This window comes from Arvicola amphibius, chromosome 11 (genome assembly GCF_903992535.2).
Source record: "Arvicola amphibius chromosome 11, mArvAmp1.2, whole genome shotgun sequence".
Lineage (NCBI taxonomy): Eukaryota > Metazoa > Chordata > Mammalia > Rodentia > Cricetidae > Arvicola > Arvicola amphibius.
The window spans coordinates 107,319,440-107,339,477 of record NC_052057.2 but is presented as its reverse complement, the minus strand read 5'-3'; the positions used below and the strand labels follow the sequence as shown (position 1 = coordinate 107,339,477).

The following is a 20,038-nucleotide window of genomic DNA, read 5'->3' as shown; positions in this document are numbered from 1 at the left end:
CATTTCAGCAAGACCACACCTATTCCAACAAAGCCGCTCCTTAAGGGCCAAGCATTCAAATACATGAGTCGATGGGGTCATTCCTATTCAGACACCACAGACTGTCAAGGCTTAGACTGTTGGCTTCCCACCAACTCTCACCATGCTCCATCAACCTTGCACCCTTACACCATTGCTGAGTGCTGATTACCTCCCTTCTTTTCCCAGAGCCGATTTTATCACTAATCTTGGCATGTGACTTCACAGAGATTTTTCTTGTGAATATATGTGTGACTTTTATCAAATTAAAATGAGTTGAGGCCACAGTACTAAGTTTTAAGGAATTAAAGCTGAGCGAAGCAATCTGCGACATAGCTGGAAGCAGGACAGCCTGTCTCCACAGAGTGGACTCGGGACTGCTGTCTGCTGCAGGGCAGTCTTCTCTGGGGTTTTCCTCTGGATTGCTAAAGTGATGTTTATGTTGCTCTTTCTTGTTTTGCCATTTTAGATATTATCTTTTGGCTTCCAAATATGGAAGATGAAGGTAACAATGTGACTTTCTTACAAGCCCTTCAGTCTTTCTGACACTTGTCGTGGGTTTCTCACAGCTCCCTCAGCCACCTCCCTGCGCTCACACGCTGCCTTTTCTCTCACTCGCCTGAGGTGCTTCACAATCTGGAGTGAAATCTGAAAAATTGACGTGTTTCGTTTTTATGTTTTAATTAATAATTTAATTAAGTAATGGGGACTTACTGTGTTCCCCAGGCTGTCCCTGAACTCATGGCTTCAAGCAGACCTCCTGCCTTAGTCTCCAAAGTTCTTTAAATTTTAGGCACTTGACAGTGTGCCCAGCTATTCTGTTTTAATAACCTCTTCCCTCTGCTTTTACTAGCCCAGTGGTTCTCAAAGGTTTTAGTATTGGACTTCAAAGTGCATATTTTTTATTAAATAATTTTTCATTATAACATGAAGAATACTTTAGTGTGTTAAAAATACTATTTTCTGGGTCTGAGGAAATGTCTTAAGGTGTTTGCTGTACAAGCATGAGGACATGACTTCAGATCCTCCACACCCATGTAAACGTCTGAGGTGGAAGCACACTTCTTTAACCTCAGTGCTGGGTGAAGGTGGAGTGGGATACCAGGGCAGGCAGATCCTGGGATTGTGCTGGACAGCCAGTCTGTGTGAGTCAGTGCACTGCAGGTGCAGTAAGAGACTCCATCTCGAAACGAGGAAGTAGAGAGTGATTAAGGAGGACACCTGATGTTGGCCTCTGGCTTCCATTCTCATGCATACATAAGCACACGTGTTCCACACACAAATGTGCACACATACACAATACTATTATCCAAGGTGAAAAAATATTGGGAAGTTATCTCTGTAGAAAACTGTCTGTAGGAGAGTTATTTAAGGCCTCTTAGTTTGCACAAACCAATTTTATGTGTGGATTCCATCTTTGCTCTTCATTTAGTCTATTAGAATATGCTAATTTTGGCCAATTCGTGGAAAGAACTTACATTCTCACACAGTAGGGCAGAGGGAAACTCACCAGCGAGATCGTGAGCTGAACACCCCACTTTCCCTTGCTTTGGAAGGTCTTGTACAGATAGATGAGAAAAAGCAGCTTTTCCAGCTTGTAGTTGTAGACAGTCTTTGTTACTATCCAGAATCAGCACAGGCTGTTTATAAAAGGTCTATGCAGTATGAACTGTGAAACTGGTAGTAATCTTTTTATATTCTGGCTTATCAAAGTCCATTGGCCAATCGGTTAAAGATGTTTCTTTTACCCTTGTATGCTTTGGTACTATACATTGGTTATTCAGGATATTGGTTTGTTCATAACTGTATACTTTCAAAAATACTGAAAGTTTATTGAACAATATTATAAATCACATTCTTAAGGTATACCCACCTCTCCAGAACAAAAGAGCTTTTAAAATAGCCTATTCAAATTCCTAAAAGTATGAATTTGTTTTTAAAAGGGGGAGTTCAGATGTTGTGTTCAGCGGAAGCTCTCAGTGTTGCTCTTTTTTTGCCGCTGCATTTTGGAGGACGGGTCCACCTGGTAGCAGGTCTTTTGCATGTCTCATAGACTTGCTGTGAGTGAGAAGGCTGCGTGCCCAATCCCCACTCACTCACAGCTGTGCCTTTTCTCGGAGCTTACCATTTCCTCAGAGTCCATCTCTTCTGGCAGCTTTTACTTGGGTTCTGGGGATCCACTGAGCCGTCTCCCTGGGATCTCTAGTTTATGACAAGTACCACCCAGATGTTTTATAAATATTTTCCAATTTATTATCCTCGGGTTCCTGGGAAGCTGATGAAATTGCTCTTGTCCTAGTAACAGATTCAGTGACAGTAACGCAGTTAATATTGCCTCTGGTTTTTCTTTTCTCTGCCTGAGGGGCCAGCATGTTGGGTAGCATGCTGTGATCTTCCAGAACAGGTTTCCTCCTCAGGAAACCTCTGGGTCTCATTTCACACTTTTCTGTCTTTGTTTTATCCTTTGATTTGTTTTGTTTTGTTCTGATTTTTTTGAGGCATGGTCTCCTTTGTAGCCCTTGCTGGCTTCTTTCTCAGAGATCTGCCCACCTATGCCTCCAGAGTGCTAGGATCAAAGGTTTACTCTACACACGTTCCTCAGCGCCCCCTAGAGTGTTTCAGAACACATGGAGGTTCCCCTACATTCAGATTCTCCTAGTTCATTGTTTTCACCCTTATTTGGTACTTGAGTATATTTTACTGTTTTCAGTTTTGATGCTCAGTCTTTCTGAATAAATGGAATTTTAAAGGTTTATTTATTTTTAGTGTATGTGTGAGTGTTTTCCCTGCATGTATGTATGCAGTGCCTGTGGAAGCCAGGAGAAGACATCAGATCCTTTGGAACCTGAGTTACAGATGGTTATGAGCCACCGAGTGGGTGCTTTGAACTGAATCTGGTGGGTTTTTTTGTTTTTGTTTTGTTGTTGTTTGTTTGTTTTTAGACAGGGTTTCTCTGTGTCAGAGCTCTGGCTGTCCTAGAGCTCACTTTGTAGACCAGATTAGCCTAGAACTCAGAGATCTGCCTGCCTCTGCCTCCCGAGTGCTGGCATTGAAGGTGTGCGCCACCACCGCCCGGCTTGCAGTGGTCTTAATCACTGAGCCTTTTCTCCGTGTCCTCTGACTAGATTTTAAATTCTTTATCACTACTTTAGAATATAGCCACCTGTTGTCTAAACTAATGAAAAGAGGCACGTTACAGCTGTTACAGCTGCCTTTATTACTTTTGTGCTTAAAAGAACAGTGGCAGAGCTGAGATGGTATATTGAGGCCTCCTGGTGCAATTCTCTTCCTAGAAGGCTAGAGGAGGAAGATGAACCAGAAAAGGTCACTGGAGCTCATAGCCCGTGTCTCTGGGCTTCTAGACTGGCAGGGACGTAACTAATATTTGCGGGAGAGAGGTTGTTCAGGTAGGATCTCCATTGCTGTGAGGCGACACCATGGCCACAGCAACTCTTTTTTTAAAAAATACATTTATATACAATCTTTTATTTTTTAAAATTTATTTGTTTTATGTGTATTGGTGTTTTTGTTTACATGTATGTGTGAGGGTGTCAGATCTTGGAGTTACAGGCAGTTGTGAGCTGTCATATGGGTGCTGGGAATTTAACCTAGGATCTCTGGAAGAGCAGTCAGTGCTCTTAACCACTAGTAATCTCTCTAGTCTCCGACCATGGCAACTCTTATAAAGGAAAACATTTCATTGGAACTGCCTTACAGTTTCAAAGGTGCTGGAGAAGTAGCTGAGAGTTCTACATCTTGATCCATAGGCAACAGGAAATGAGCTGTGTATCATACTGAGCGTAGCTTGAGCAAAGGAGACCTCAAACCCCACCCTCTTTACGAAAGCCACACCTCCTAATAGTGCCACTCCCTATGGGGGCCATTTTCTTTCAAACCACCATAGATATTCTCTTATTTTGACCCCTGCATCCCTACAGTATTCTGTTTTTCTGCTTCTTGAAGCTGCTTTTTTGTGCTTTTTTGGTTCCATAGCAGGTGAGCTCAGACGTACCCGAGAAACCATATAAGAGGCCAAGGGTGATTGGATGGCAGTGGACTCGGAGGGAGTCAGCAAAGCAGGAGGATGCTGAGCCAGGCTCCGTGTTAATTCTAATTGCCTTCTGTGACCAAGTTGCTTAACTGCTTGTGAGTCTCCTCTGGGCTTACACTTCATGGCCAGGGACTCGGTTTCAGGCATCTTTTTGGTAATGTTGCCACTGTTGATTAAATTAATGCCTGCCCTGGCTCATGTTTGCCATTTTTGAGTTTGGATGCATTTTTGCTTCTACAAATCTGTTGCATTTTTCTGGGTTTTGTGGGCCTTCTTACTGATCCTGCCTTTACTGATACCCTCCTTTCCAACCCTGGTGATTAAACTAAAATTCTCCTTTGATGATTAACACCCCAGAACTGTCCTCTCTGGCTTTAGTTGATCCCCTTTCAAGTAAAAAGGTTTCTGGGTTGTTGGTAGAGACTGCTGTTCTACAATTGCTGTATTCATTTAATTTTTTAAGAATTACAGGAGGATGTTTTCTATTTCTGTGACTCAGAAACTATGTAAATTTTTTTGATTAAAAATTCCAGAGTGACTGAGGCCCCCAAAAGAATGCTTGCCAAATTACAAATACAGACATTGTTTCTTAGAATCAGTGGCTTTGTTCATTCATTCTTTATCCCACAAGGTCAAACAGTTAATCGTGCATATTTTTGTAGGCATAACGAAGCATTTTCAAGATTTTTTTGTAAGGAGTTTTTGTAAATGAAGCCTGTCTGTTGAATACTCTTATGAAGACTCAGCTGAGGCTTGCAAGACATTCTGAGAGCAACAGACTGTCTTTTATAAATGGTGTATGGAGGTGGGAAAGGAATGGACAGGCTTCACATAGACTGCATGCCTCCCATCAATTGCATGTCATACCTTGAGCATGTGGCAGGTCCGGAGCTGCTCTTTTCAAAAGGCACCAAAGTGGAATGAATGCAGGTACCAGGGTTTCCTTCCTGGCTGCAGCAAGCCTCTGTGGTTGAGTTCATGTCTGTACAGTTGAGATAAAGCCCTCCGCATTGCTGCCCTCACAGCGCTGAGCATCCAGCCCAGGAACAGAACATGGCCTCTTGACCATTTTGTTTCCATGTTTTTATCAGTCGGAAGAATAAAACAGACATTATAAGGGGTTTTAGTTGATGAAGGGGCAATAAACGGAAACATGGAGGTGTGATGGGATAGTCATATTTTACATCTAACCCAATCACCACCCTCTTGACTACAGGTTCTCAGGAGTTTGTAGGGACTCGGTGAACTGAGTCATCTCCGTCTGTCCCAGGAAATGCTCTGCCATTGATCCTGTGTGTTCATTATTTCCGTTGCGATTTCAAGTCATTGGACTAATACATTATATTTATAGTTCAATCTGAGTGGGCAGTGATAAGGGTAGAGAATAGACAGCTAGTTTAATGAGTGACCTGCACTTATAACCCTCCAAAATAAATAGAACCATGGAGGGTGTGCTCACATATTCTTCTGTAGACATGCATATGTGTTCTGTGTCGTATGGTTAAAAATTGTAGAATGTATAAAAATTCTGTGTTTTAAAAACAGAGTAAGAGAAGCTGGACATGGTGGTGTACACCTTTAAACCAGCACTCATGAGGCAGAGGCAGGTGAATGTCTCTTGAGTTCGAGGTCAGCATGGTCTACAAAGCAAGTTCCAAGGTAGCCAGGACTGTTACACAGAGAAATCCTGCCTTGAAAAACCAAACAAAAACAAACAGACAAAACCCAGCATAATAGAAAAAAAATAAATAAAATGTCTCTGATAGTTGCTTTAGTTCTTGAAGTGTTATTTGGAGTGGATTCACTTAACTACTTAGCCATTTTCTTTACTGTTGAACGTAGTACTGTTGAACTACCTTTAAGGTAAGTATCAGTTTCCTGCCTCTTCCATTATGACTAATAAGGGAGACAGTACACTCAAAGCACACTGGATGGCTGGAGCTACTCCCTTCATGAGCGTTAGTTCTAATCGCAGCTGTTCTCTCCATCAGATCTTGGAGTCCCTGTGGATTGTCATGAGCCGGAACGTGAGCCTGCTCTTTACCACAGTTACCACGCTGCTGACCATCCTCTTCTACAGTGGCACTGCCCTTCTCAACTTCGTGCTGTCCCTGGTATGTGCCTCTACACAGCGCACACTGTATTTCCTTACACATCACAGCATTTTTCTGGGCTCTGTATTGGTGCATGTGTGTCTTCTGTAGGTTCCCAAATGTGATCTTTTAGGAGATACTGTCCTTTGTTTTGCAGATAATTTTCCTGACCACACTGTTTTATCTGTTAAGTTCCAGTGATGAGTACTACAAGCCAGTGAAGTGGGTGATAAGCCTGACACCACTGTCTCAGCCAGGCCCTTCTTCTAATATTATTGGCCAGTCTGTGGAAGAAGCCATCAGGTAGGGACAAGGCTTTTGCTGTTCTTACTCCTTTCGTAAGCTTTCCATGACATCCCAGTTACCTGCCTTGCATTTCATAGGAATATTTAGTGTTGAACTAGTGAAGGATGTTGGTGTTTTCAGGACCCTGTTCTCACTTTCAGAGGGTACTAGAAGGCAATGCCTGTGCTTTGAGGAGACATTCCAACTAGTTTGTCCCTCCTCTCTGCTGCCTGTGGGTACAGATGGGCTTTTCATAAACAGGCTCTCCGTCTGGATTTCATCTTCATGTCGCTTGCTCAGGAGAACCTCCTCCCCCATCTCTCATCACACAGTCTTCACCTCCTTGGGAGCCTTTTCTGTTCTCAGGAGTGCCGGCTTGGATCTCTTATGAGGGCGGATGACCCTACTGCTTCTGCTCGTCTTCTTGTTTGAAGCTGTGCTCTCTACAGGGATAAGGCGGTTATTAGAAACACAGTGTTTGGTCATCTCCAAGTCTGCACTGTATCTGGCCAAAAACTTCCATGAAGCATATTTCTAGAGTCCATGTATTGCAGGTTCAGTTTCTAACTGAGATTCTTCCCCTTCTACACCCCTTAGGCTCCTTGGTCCCTCTCTTTTCCTCTATTTCTGGTAGGGTTTTGCCCTTTTGTAACCTTGACCTCTTTAGCGCCTTCTTTGTCTGTGTCTCATTGCCTAGCTAGAGGACACTGTAGTCTTATTTTTGTGGATACCTAACTCTTTAAAGTAAATAATTGTGCCACACATCAGACTCTTCTTTCTATTAAGGACTAGACAAGCAATTATGAAAAGTGTAGTTCATTCTGTAAATGCTCAGCAACACCAAGTCGCTAGCTGTGTGGTCTTAGACTCAGTTACACAGTGGAACCTTTGGCATTTCTGTTTCTATATACTTCCAAAAGGTGCCATTGTTTGGAACTAGTCATCCAAGAAACTTTGTACTGACCGGGCAGTCCTTTCTGCATTCTCCTGGCTACCGCTCCACTGTATTCATGGAACAGCTAGGGAGACAACCACTTTGTTCTTTGGAAACCCTCAGTTATATTCTATAAAAGCATGTGCACTCCTAAAGTAGCTCATGTCTAGAAATTCTGCCATTTTCTTCTCATTCCTACTTGTGAAGCCTGGGGGAGGTCTTTATCAATATTTTGCTCTTGGATTGAATATTGAATTGGGTGTCATTTTTTTTTTTTTGATCGTTAGAAGTCCAATGTAGTATTATCACCTGCCTTTGCATGTTCACGAGGAACCATCATATGAAGATTCCATTTGGGAGTGTATTATCTAACACTGGAACTTCCCAAGTGATTGCTGTTAGTGGAATAGTTTTAACATCCCTTTCATGTCTCTGTGACCTCTGGCATCCTTACTGGATAAATAAAATGATGAAAATTGCAACAATAGGTTATCTTTTATTTATCCACTTTTTAAAAAGTCTTTTGCAGAATACTCTTCTCCCAAAAGGAAAAAAACAAAACAAAACAAAAAACCCCTCCTCTCTTCCCAGTAGCATAAAGCCGCTAAAATTGCCTTTTCAAGTTTGGGCTGGTGCCAGTCCTTCCATCAGTATGACTGAGGCCAAAGCGTGTGGGAAGACCCATGCGTTGCCCAGGAAGCCCACTGGTCTAAAGACCAGTGCTCCAGCTTCCCACTGGAGCCTCTGTTGGCACCCTTGTTCTCACAGAAGCTTTTCCTTCCTCAGATTACAATTCTGGAATGTTCTTACGGTGCTTTCTCAAAGTAACTGTCTGACACTGAGTTGCTTAACTTTACACAAGACACTCTGTACTCTCCTTACCCCAATCTCTCTCTTGGTTTTTTGTTTTGTTTTGCTTTTTTTGTTTTTTTGTATTTTGAGACTGGATCTTGCTTTGTCACCCAGGCTTGCTTTGAACTTGATATCCTCCTCCTCTCTCTCTTTTTCATGAGTACCATGCCAGGTGTCATCATTTAATATGGGGAGAGGGAGGAGTTTAGTATCAGCTCTGTGATCCTGTTGGGTCTGAAAGCTAATAGGTGGGCTTAAATCTCAGACAGCCACTTCTCAGCTGTGGCTGAGTGGCCTTTCCAGGCTCCAACCTTCTGTGCTGTTTCTTTACAAGCTTGTACAAAGACTCAACACGTTCAGCCTCTGCATGGGCTCCTCTCAAGCCGTCTTGTGGGGGAAGGGGCAGATGGCAGTGATCCATGTTTAAGAGCCTGAGGAAGAATTTTCATTCTGAAGGATTGTTTAAGTAGGAATATGAGTCTTTGAGGATAAAGATTAAGAAGAAGAAGAATAGGGAAAAATATAGGAAAATTTGCAGTTTATTCTGTAAGTGTTTAGTGACACCAAGTTTATAAATAAGTCATTGTTCATCAGTGTACGGTCAAGTGAAAACTCATTAAATTATTTTTGTATGATCCTTTAATGAATCACATGTGGAATGAGATTGGGGGCTTATTGCATGATCAGGCAGAAGTGTGTCCCTGGAGCTTTGCGCTCTAAGCTGTGTGGTTTCATTTGTGCTCACTGTGGCCTTGACATTTTGAACTTATTTTAAGTTATTTTAAGTCTAAATGCACATCCCTCCAAATTGAGTGCCCTTGCCATTGAATTTTCATCCCATCTCAGGGTGTTTGAGTTAGTAGCATGCATCCTGGATCCCACATGTTCCTCCCAAGCAGCATGCTGTCTCCGAATGCACACTCCACCCCCTCCCTGGTGCCCCATTCTGCCTGCTCTGGTGGGGGTATTGCACATGACTAAGTTGCATGTTGTCACGGCCTTAGTGCAATTTAGTGTGTGTGATATTTTCACGTGAGTGCATGCACACGGCTGTGGCTATTGCTTGCTGGGATTACAGCTTTTTCGTGCTGGAGGGTGGAACTCCTGGTGATGAATTAATTAAATATGAGAATATACATTCTAAAAGATTTAACTCAGAAAATGGATCTTCTACTTCTTCCCCAATTCTGAAAAATTGAAAGTGTTATTTTTAAAAAGCCAGTGTTGTTCCTTAAGAAAATTGATGTTTCCAGTTTCAAATTTGAATGAATTGTTGACTGAATGAAATTCTAACAGATTTAAAGGTGTAAATAATACTCATTTAGAGTAAAATGTGCAACAATAAATATAAAGTTTTATTTACTTACTTGCCTACTTATGTATTTATTTGGTTTGTTTGTTTGCTTGTTTGTCCATCCATCCATCCATCCATCCATCCATCCATCTATCTATCTATTTATTTATTTATTTGAGGCAGAGTTTCTGTGTGCAGCTCTGACTGCTCTGGAACTTGTTCTGTAGACCAGACTGGCCTCGAACTCACAGAGATCCGCTTGCCTCTGAGTGCTGGGATAAAAGTGTGCACCGCTAAGCTCTGGCTAAAGTTATTTATTTATTTATTTTTTTAAAAAGTGTTTTTAAGCTGGATGTGGTGGCACGTACCTGCAATTCTATCATTTGGGAGGCTGAGGCAGGAGGATTGTTGTAAGTTCTATGCCAGTTTGAGCTACATAGTGAGTTTAGATTAGTTTGAGCTACATAGCAAGACCAAAGAAAATCTCGAAAAAAAAAGTGTGTGGAATATTTTTGTTTGAGATGCAATAGCATTGAAATAAAGAGACAAAATTTCTTATGCATATTTTGGGAAATTAAATTATCTGGAGCAAATTATGCCTCAACTGAGCGATTAAAGGTTGGTGTAATTTACTTGAATGTTTAACTTCATAGGAAAATAATTCTAAAATCTTTGTCTTGTAGTTTTTCATTGTGATACTTGCTACATTTGTTTTATTGAATTTAAAAGTTTTGGGTATAGATGTCTACTATTTATGTAGTTGAAACCCTTTAAAATTTTTTAAGCATTAATCATTCATAGTAAGGATACAAAATGTACATTAATAAGTATTAATGATATAAAAGTTCTGAATGAATATTTGTCGTGACTACCAGAGACTTCCTTTGGTGTCCAGAGTTGGCCGCTTCTGTCTATGACTCAGCTGTTTCTCGTACAAGTTCTGCCTCCCTGGACTGCTCAGTAGCATTTGGGGCCACGAGCACAGCCATGACCTTTCTCACACTAGAAATCTGTTGTTGCTGTGTTTCTGTGCATTGACTGTGAAGCTGGTCTCTAAGGCAGGTGAACCAGGAGAGTGGGAAAGAGGATGTAATGGAAGAGAGGTTAGGTGCACAGGTGCAAACAAGGAGACAGTGGGCATTTGCTTCCTGACTTCTGTCCTAAAGTAGGTACTGCAATAAAACAAGAAGAAAGTTTTGGATTTCCCTCTTACCTCTACAGTATATGTTTATCCTGTAGTTTATAACATTGCCTCTTAAATATAATTGTATATATTCTACTTGAAATGTTTGTAATACATGGATGATCAAGCTGAGTTGGACAAATGGGTCTGATAGACCACATTCAGGATTGAATCAAACCTTCAATTTGTTAGAACTAAAAGTTTGTTTCATAGTATAGGAATTGGAAGAAATGTTGGTGCTGTCCCCATTCAGAATGTTACATGCTGTCTCTTGCTGCTCATGGGCTCTTCACTAGCTTATTGTCTATTTGAGGGTGGAGTACCCGCAGGTGAATGGTAGCCTAGGTGGAGTACCCTTAGGTGGATGTTTCCTAGGGACAGGATAGTTTGGTACTCTTCTATTTGTTTTTTAGAGAGAAAGATGGAAGGAATGTACAGAAAGGCAGAGTAAGTGGGGCCTGATTTTGGACTCAACTCATTTTCTGCTTGTTTTCTTAAGCCGTGTGCTTCCTACTTGTCTGTGGCAAGTGTCACTGTGTGCCCCAGTCATAGCATTTCTGAGCTGTGCTTTGTCACCTGACAGCTTGTCAGACTTCATCTCTTCAAGAGCTGGCTGACTGAGCAGCGCTGTCCTGTCTGTCTCTTCTGGGTGTAGGAAAATGACGAGTTCCTGTTGGTCAGGAATGGGAGTGGGCTGAGTCAGTGTGTGAACGAGGCATGAAACCCAGACCTTTAGTGTCACTTGGCACAAACGTTCTTGGGGCTGTTATGGAAAAACAAGGTGCAGAGGAAAGGAAGGCTGGCTGCGTACAACTTTTGGGACTTATGTCCTGCCTTTGAGAAACCAGGTAGAGAGCGGAACCTGAGCTGTGGCGTCAGCGGGTGTGGGGCCAGGGATCATCTGTCAGTCTGTAGTGACGAAAGGTCTGAGTAAGGAAAGTGGTCTGGTTAGAAAAGACACCTCTACCGCTGATGTCCGTTTCTTCTTCCATTGCTAACTGAACTGTCAGAGAGGGGAGAAGAGCTTCCAGCATATCTGTATTTGGTTCTTGTCACTTGCTGAGTGCTAGGAAAGCCTAGAGACACAATTAAAGAACTGATTTCCATAATGCTTGAAAAATCACCAGGGATAAAATAGTTCCAGAAGGTTGAGCAGAAACAACTCTGCCTAAAACAGGCTCAAGTCTGAAGGAAACAGGGAGCACATGATCATTAGGGTAGTCTTTGGTCATGGTGAGCAGTCTTGAAGAGAATGCCTGTTGGCACTTCGACTTCATACAGCACAGATGTTACACACTGTGGTTAAAAAAATGCCACAAATCTGAGTCTGGTGATTTTTGAACATGATAGGGTGATGTGTATCATACCGTTTTTCCTTGATAACAAGGTAGGTGTGTGCACACTGCTGGCTATCCAAAAAAGATGTGGATTAATTGGCACCAGTGAGAGAATGAAGTAGTTTTTCATTATAAACTTTGTTCTCACAATGATGAAACTATATTCTGCTAGCACATTTAACTGTATTGTGCACGATTGTGTGCAGCTCATTAGTTAGTACTAGATGACTTTTCTTTGACTAGGAGAGCAAGTTATTGTCAGATTTTGAGTGTGTGCCTGCACACACGTTCTTCACAGGTTCTACTATCCAGCCACATTCCCTCTTGTTTATGAAACGGGTTTTATCGTATAATAGATGTCCATGTGCAGCTGTAGGCTGCACTGACTGTGCTGTCTGGTTGTTGGTGGCTACTGTAGTGGTTTAATTGTAGATGCATTCTGACTGTTTTTAAATACTGGGGATTGGACCCAGGGCCTCACTTGCTGGGTGAGTGCTCTACCCCTGAGCCCCTCACCTCTCAGCTTCCGAATCTGGGTGATGAGTGTAAGCTCAGTATTACAAGTTCTTGTTCATATAATCTTTACAGTTTAAATAGTAAAGTTGTATTCATTTCCTGTTGATGATAGTATACCAAATTATCACGAACTGAGTATTTAAAAAAGAGAAAACATACTTTCTAGTTTGGGCAGCCAGAATTCCTAAGATGAAGATAGGAGCAGGGCTGTGGTCTTCCTGGGTGGTGTAAGGTAGATTTGAGTAAGTTTTTAGAGTTTGCTGCGAGGCTGTTTTTTAATGTATGTGTGCCAGGTCACAAGCCATGCCGTCCAGGCAGGAGCTTATCTTGTCCCTCAGTGGTACTAGAATATGCTTGGGAACTGTGAGCAGTGTGTAATGCAGATACTCAGGGTCTACAGATTAGCTCAGAGTTGCTGTAGTGACTGTTCCATACAACCCCAGTTCAGGGTGGGAGGAAGAAGCCTGTGCTTGTCCCATAAGTGGTCTGTTTCAGGGTGAGCTGGTGTTGAGGCCTCAGTTAGATACTTTACTATGCATCCTTTGTGAAAACTTAATTTTACTGTGAAAACATGTAAGGTAAGGCCACACCCACACTTCTCACACTGGCCACTCTCTAATTCTGGACAAGTCCTCTGGCCCTCCCCTCACCCTAGCAGTTGATGTGGTTCTTCCCCTCCCTGACGCCTGCCCCGTGGTCTCTGATAACGCTGCACTCGGGTGATTTTCTCCTGCCCCAGAAATGATTCCATTCACTTTGGCTGATTGGTCATTGTCCTGTGGTCTGCTGAGGACAGAGCCATTTTCTCTTCCTCTCTGCGCTTGCCTCTTGAGGCTGCCTTTCCCTTCTTGTAATTAGACTGCTGCGCCTTGTGCCTACTAAGCCTTGTCTCCTATTTCAGCTCCTCCCAGATGTTTCCATCATTCTTTTGACTTCCCTTTCCAGGCCAGACATCCTCCCTTTCTTTATTCTCTCCTTAACCATGTTTCAGTGACACTGTGAGGAATGTGGTGTGAGGTGGGACCTGTAGTGTTCCCATGGTGGGCGAAGACAGATACACCAGACAGACAGAGCTTGAGTGCACAGTTTATTGAGAGAAGGGTAAAGTGAAGGGAACAGAGAGAGATTGGGAGTGGGCAGAGCTTGTCTCTTAAAGGAACCTTTGTACCTGCGTACAGTCAGGGTACTGCTTGCCATGTGTAGAAGGGTGACTGCACTGTGCCAGGTTCAAGGGGCAAGGCCTGGGTGCTAACCACCTCCTCCTCCTCCTCCTCCTCCTCCTCCTCCTCCTTCTTCTTCTTCTTCCTCCTCCTCCTCCCCCCCTCCTCCCCCTCCCCCTCCTCCCCCTCCTCCTCCTCCTCCTCCTCCTCCTCCCCCTCTTCCCCCTCCTCCTTTTCTTCAAAAGGTGAATAGTTAGGAATGGCAGGTTAAGGGAATGAGGGTGTCAGGTTCTCGAGACTGCTTCCTGCTGACCTGTTGGGCACCAGCCATCTTTGGGGAAACCTGAGAACACATCCTGAGTACCTGGTTGTTTCACTGCTGCCTAGGCTCTGTGGAACTCTTCTGACATCTCTTAGACCTGGCAAGATGCCAGAGGAACAAGGTTAAGTTGAGGGAAAGAAAAATATTTCTTTTCTTTAGGTCCTGGTGATTGGGGAGGGCATCAGGACCAGGGAAATGTGGAAGGCTTTGGCTCTTAGGACCTGGTAATTAAGGGAGGGGTGCATCTGACCTGTTTGAGGTAAATACTCTAAATCGACTCCTTGAAACTTATAAGAATTCTTTGAGTTTGTGAAAACATAATTTTAGACACATTAGCATTTTTGCTATTTATAATCTGTACTGAAATTTACATTGTATAAACGGCAGTATATTTATGCCAGAAATGACTGTGACAGATGTTTTTTTGCACAATGAAAAGTATCTTTGAGACCTATAGGTAGGAAACCACCAAAGAGAATTTAAAATCTTAAGCTTGTGGCTATGATGATAGTGGTATAGTGGTGTTTAATACTCTGTCAGAGTTGGATTAGTAGCTTATTAGAACTTTATTGATTAATGTTAAGACTATGAGCAGTAGCATGAGAAAATAATCTGATAAGTTCCATTTGTGTACCTTAAAACACTTTCTTATATCATGGGACATTCTTATATCATGGGACATTCACATCTTAAGCTGTGTATCTTAAAACATCTTTTGTTTAAACAAAGGAATGGTAAGAAGAAGTTATGCTGAAATCTCTTGTGAGTTTGTTCCTTTTAAACTGACAAGCCCACCAGCCATCAAACTGCATCAGATTCCTTGAGAAGGATAAATTTTATCCGAGTTAATGCTTAAAAAAAAATGACAGAGACTTACCTGATTGGCCTAGACAGCCACTTCCGGGGTCCTCCATGGTTGTTGAGCGCAGAGGCTTCATGGGAACATCTGTCTTTTGGCTGGCAGTGTGGGGCCTGCCAGGCTTCAGATCTTGTGGATTAGGAGTTTGTAGGAAGACCAGCCTACCGTTGGCCTAAGCAACTCAAGGTGGTCAATTCCTCAGTGTCCTGTTGTCTGTGGTCTGCAGAGGTCTTTGCAGCAGCTGTGAAAGGCAGGTTTGCTCAGTGGCTGGCGCTTTCACCTGTCAGGCTAGTTCCAGGTGGAAGTTCTGTGCCCATCCATCTTCTTTGGAGGAAACGAGCTTCTGCCAGGAGCCAACCTGTCTCTCTGTTATGGAAAGCCTTTTTAATAATTGAACATTTAAATGCCATATCCTCTATATCTCTGGGCATGTGAGGTCTGTCTATTGGGTACATCTGAATTATGACTGCAGTGTAGGATCCGCTTGGAGAGCTGGATCCAAGCTGAGAGGTTGTGGAGGAATGTTTTACCCAGAGTCCTCCAGCTTGACTGTAACTGGTTAAAACTTAACAGGTCAGATTTATGTTTGTTAGCTTTTGTTAATCTAAAATAGATTTCTATAACCTTAATTTTTTTTTTATCAGACATCACTGTCCTTTCCCTATCATTTCTTTTCTCTTGGGCCTCTTCAGTTTCTTTGTTTCCTGTGGTGTCTCCGCTCCTTCTTTCTGATATGTTTGCATCTGAGTCTTTGTGCTGAGAATCACAGGACACATTTCTTGGGTGACGCCACTGGTAAAGGTGGCAGTGACTTTGCAGATGGGGAGCTGTTCTTTAATACCATGTCTCAGCAACCAAGTAGATGACAGTCCCCCGACTGCAGAGTTGGCCTTCGCTCCTGCTGTGTACAGTCACCTGTGCCATCATCCTCTTTTGTAGTGACAGCTTCACCTTCAGAGCCCTGGCCTCTGCGGTTTATGGTCCCTGAGGTTATTTGCAGCTGCTGCCTTTTCCACACAGGGCTGCCTTATTCTCTTCCAATGGAGAAGCGGAAATGAAGCGCCCTCATGTACCATACAATGATTTAACTGCAGGATATACGCCTATTTTCACTCCTTGAATGTTTCTGCCTGGTTAGAGTTTATAGTCAGGCATCTCCCCAGATGACATGAATTATTTGATACCAGAAGTTATTTTGTAGGTTTTGTTGAAATGTATGAAAATATTGTTAGAAGAAAAAAAATGTCATAGTATAAGTTAGATTACTCCCCACTCCTCTTTGGCCCTCCCTTCCTCCTTCTGTTGCCTTCCCCGCTCTCTCCCCATTGCCATCCTCCTTCCCCCCCCCCCCTTGCTCCTCTTTTCCTTCCATGCCGAGTCTTGAACCCAGGACCTGGAGTGTGCTGAACATAACTATAGAGCTATACTCTCAGCCTTGCTTGTTCTTTCTGATTGTGGACTGGATAGATGCAGCTTGGGTTTCTTAGACCTTAATTCTGTCTTCAGACACATGCTGTTTATACCCAGGAAATACCTGCTTCAGAAGTAGAAAGTCGGGCCAGGCTGTAGTGGCACACGCCTTTAATCCCAGCACTTGGGAGGGAGAGACAGGTGGATCTCTGTGAGTTTGATGCCAGTCTGGTCTACAAGAGCTAGTTCCAGGAGAGGAACTAAAGCTACAGAGAAACAACAACAAAAACAAAAACAAAACAAAACAAACCCTGAAAAACCACAAAAAAGAAAAAAGAAGTAGAAAGTTAGCTAGGCAGCCTTTAATCCCAGCACTCAGGAAGCAGAGGCAAGCGGATCTCTTGAGTTCGGGGCCAGCTTGGTCTATAGAACTGATTCTAGGACAGCTAGGACTACACAGAGAAACCCTGTCTTAAAAAGAAAGAAGGAAAACAAGAAGAACTGGAAAGTTGGGCCTGGGGTTGTAGCGCAGTTGTGTGCTTGTATAGCATGCACAAGGCCCTGAATTAGACACCCCTCAACCCCAGGAGTGGAAGTTGGCGAGTTATTTCAGTGACTAAACTGTTTTAGGATGTGTTACTTTGCATGTCTTCTCATCAGAGAGCTGTGTAAACAGCAGCTTATATACAGCTTTCAATGCTGTGCTAAGTAAATAGTATTCTCAGAGATGAGTTGTTGCCAGATTTGGAATAACGTGACCAAAGATCCAGAGGTGATGATTTTTCTAAACCAAAATATGATGCTGGGGTTATTTACCTTTTCCTTTCTCTTTGGGTCTTCTAGAGGGGTATTTGATGCTTCCCTCAAAATGGCTGGCTTCTATGGATTGTACACCTGGCTGACACATACCATATTTGGCATCAATATTGTCTTCATACCATCAGGTAACAACCATATGCAGAATTTCCTGACTGTCTCGTTAAGGAAAGGTCGACCTTAACGTTAGAGCTGCCTTCTTCCTCAGAGCTAAGATACCTAGCCTGGTGGCGTATAGCCCCAGCATCTGGAACTGTACACTTGCATAGAAAGCCGTGTGCAAGTGTTTGTTGAATGAGTAAATGTGCGATCAATTTGCACAACATTGGGCACATAGTTGGCACTCAACCAATTAATTGAACTAATTGGCAGGCAGTGAGCAGTTTGTTGTCTCATACCTTTGCTCCATGACGGCTACCCTCCCGGGGCAGGCTGAATGCATCTGGGTGAATAGGAGCAGCTGTGCCTGTTGTGATCTATCTGTTCTGAGCACAGCACCTTCATTCTGCAAGCACCACACGGTTCTCTTTTCTTTGTTGGTTCAGAACCCCTTCCACTTTTGTCTTCTGTGTTTGTCATTGTTTCTTTAAGTACCCCCTCCTGCCTTCCACATTTGCCTCCGCTGTAACTTTTTTACTTTCATTAGTTTTTCCCCTCCTTATGTCTCCACAATTCATTCATGCTTTCTCCCAGTTGACTGTCTAGTAACCCACCCTCTGATTGTTCTGCACCCTGAGACCACACGGCGCTATTGAGGTAGGCCATATATTGATGAAAGGTGATACATGGATGAAAACCAGTTTTTCAAAGTCACCTCAGTGGTTAATGGTTGGATCAGAACAATAACCACATCTGCGTGGCTCTTAGTCTGAAGGGAGCCAAAGAGAGGAGAGTACTTGGAATGGGGCGAGCTTGAAGTAAAGTCCTCTGCTTACAGGGCTTTGTTGTATTAGTTACCTTTTTCTTTCTATTCTTAGTAGCAAATTAAAGAATAAGAATTCAACCAGAGATTTAGATTGACTTGAGTGTCAAGACATTTTGGTGAATGTTCTACGAGTATATTTATAGGACTGGATTTTAGCTACAGGACAGTAAGATTTAACATTTAAGAATAACATAAACTAGGGGCTAGAGAGATGGCTCCGAGCTTTTCCAGAGGACCTGGGTTCAATTCCCAGCACCCATGTAGCAGTTCACAGCTGTCTGTAAGTTCAGTTTCAGGGGATCTGATGCCCACACACAGACACAACAACATTACACAGAAAAAATTAAAATATTTAGAAAAGAAAAGAACATTAGAAAAATTTATAACAACTTTTAAAATGTGTTGTTAGCTGGGCAGTGGTGGTGCATGCCTTTAATCCCAACACTGAGGAGGCAGAGGCAGGTAGATCTCTGAGTTCAAGAACAACCTGATCTACAGTGAGTTCCAGGAGAGCCAGGGCCACACAGAGACTGTCTTGACGCTCCCCCTCCCCATAGTGAACTGTTATTTAACTGGAAAGATCAATTAAACCAGCTCTACCAGCCCTCTAAAATTGAATCTTGTGTTCTCTTGTTTGGATGGATTTTTTTTTTTCTCATAACAGGATTTCTCTGTGTACCCTGGCTTTCCTGAAACTCACTCTCTAGACCAGGCTGGCCTCAAACTCACAGAGATCTGCCTGCCTCTGCCTTCTGCGTGCTGGGATCAAAGGTGTGAGCCACCACTGTCTGGCTCTTTGGGTGGCTTTTTAAGATGATTATTTTTGTTCTATGTATGTGGATGTATTTCCACCACATGTGTGCAGTGCCTGCAGAGACCAAAGCATGTCAGATCTGGAGCAGGAGTTAGCAGCGACTTTGATTGCCATGTGGGTTCTGGGAACCAAACTTGCTCCTCCAGCTGCAGTGGGCTGTTTTTAAGGAGGGAGAGGCAGTGCTTGGGTTCTGCTGCTTTGTTGCTGTTTTGCCAGTGACTTTGCTTTTCTTTTACTCTTGTATTAGCTTTGGCAGCAATCCTTGGAGCAGTGCCGTTCCTGGGGACATACTGGGCCGCAGTACCTGCAGTGCTAGACTTGTGGCTGACACAAGGGCTAGGGTGTAAGGCCATCTTGCTCCTGGTCTTCCATCTCTTGCCGACATACTTCGTAGACACTGCGATCTACTCTGACATATCAGGGTAAGCATTCTCAAGTTCTTGCTAAGTCATAGAGTGTTTAGTTTTGGGAAGAGATAGGGAAGGACTAGTGGAAGAATTTTTCATTTGGGTAGCCTTTTGTGATCCCTCTGACAGTGAAATTTGGATGTAGTATAGTACTGCTATGATAGGGGTATGATTGTTATATAAGTATTTATAAAGCCACAAGTTAAGACAAAATTATGCATATGGTTTTATTTTTGTGGCATTTGGCCTAGGAGGGAAATATTACCGGAGATGCCTAAAATATTTCAAATACAGCAAAGAATTAGTAGATATTTTGATACTGCTTTGCCTTTGTAGAAAATGATTATGCAATTGTGCATCTGCAGATTCCAACATGAGGTGAGTTTCAGCATGTTCTAATGCCTGTGCTCTCTTCAGATGCTATGTCCGTATGGACACAGCTTCAGCTTCAAACGCATCAAACTTTGCTGATACCATAAAGATCTATCCTGTGTTTTGTTCTCTGTATAGAGATTGCATCCCGTCCCCAAGCTTGTCACTTAGACATGTGTCCAGATTTCACATTGTTCATTATTATCTCGGTCCCAACCAAGTGGGTTTTCATTATTCTGACTTAAAATTCAGAATATGGCTTGTGAAACCCACCCAAAACAGTTAATACATTTATTATCTTCATTCTTATAATGATTATTGTTTGGAGAAAGGAGCTCACTGTGTAGCTCAGATAGATCTTCCAATTCACAATCCTCCTGTCTCAGCTTT

At 42.8% G+C, this 20,038-nt stretch overlaps 1 protein-coding gene across 3 annotated transcripts in view; it reads left to right on the top strand.

Moving 5' to 3' along the window:
* Nucleotides 1-20,038, top strand: part of Tmem245 (transmembrane protein 245) — an 83,285-nt gene that overhangs the window by 50,549 nt on the left and 12,698 nt on the right. For 2 of the 3 annotated variants that reach the window (XM_038347164.2, XM_038347161.2), the window contains 5 exons: nt 488-523; nt 6,061-6,183; nt 6,320-6,465; nt 17,158-17,258; nt 19,117-19,291. In XM_038347164.2, coding sequence (XP_038203092.1) covers nt 488-523; nt 6,061-6,183; nt 6,320-6,465; nt 17,158-17,258; nt 19,117-19,291 — 581 coding nt within the window. The remainder of the gene's footprint in view (nt 1-487; nt 524-6,060; nt 6,184-6,319; nt 6,466-17,157; nt 17,259-19,116; nt 19,292-20,038) is intronic. The other variant, XM_038347162.2, reaches the window with a different exon arrangement.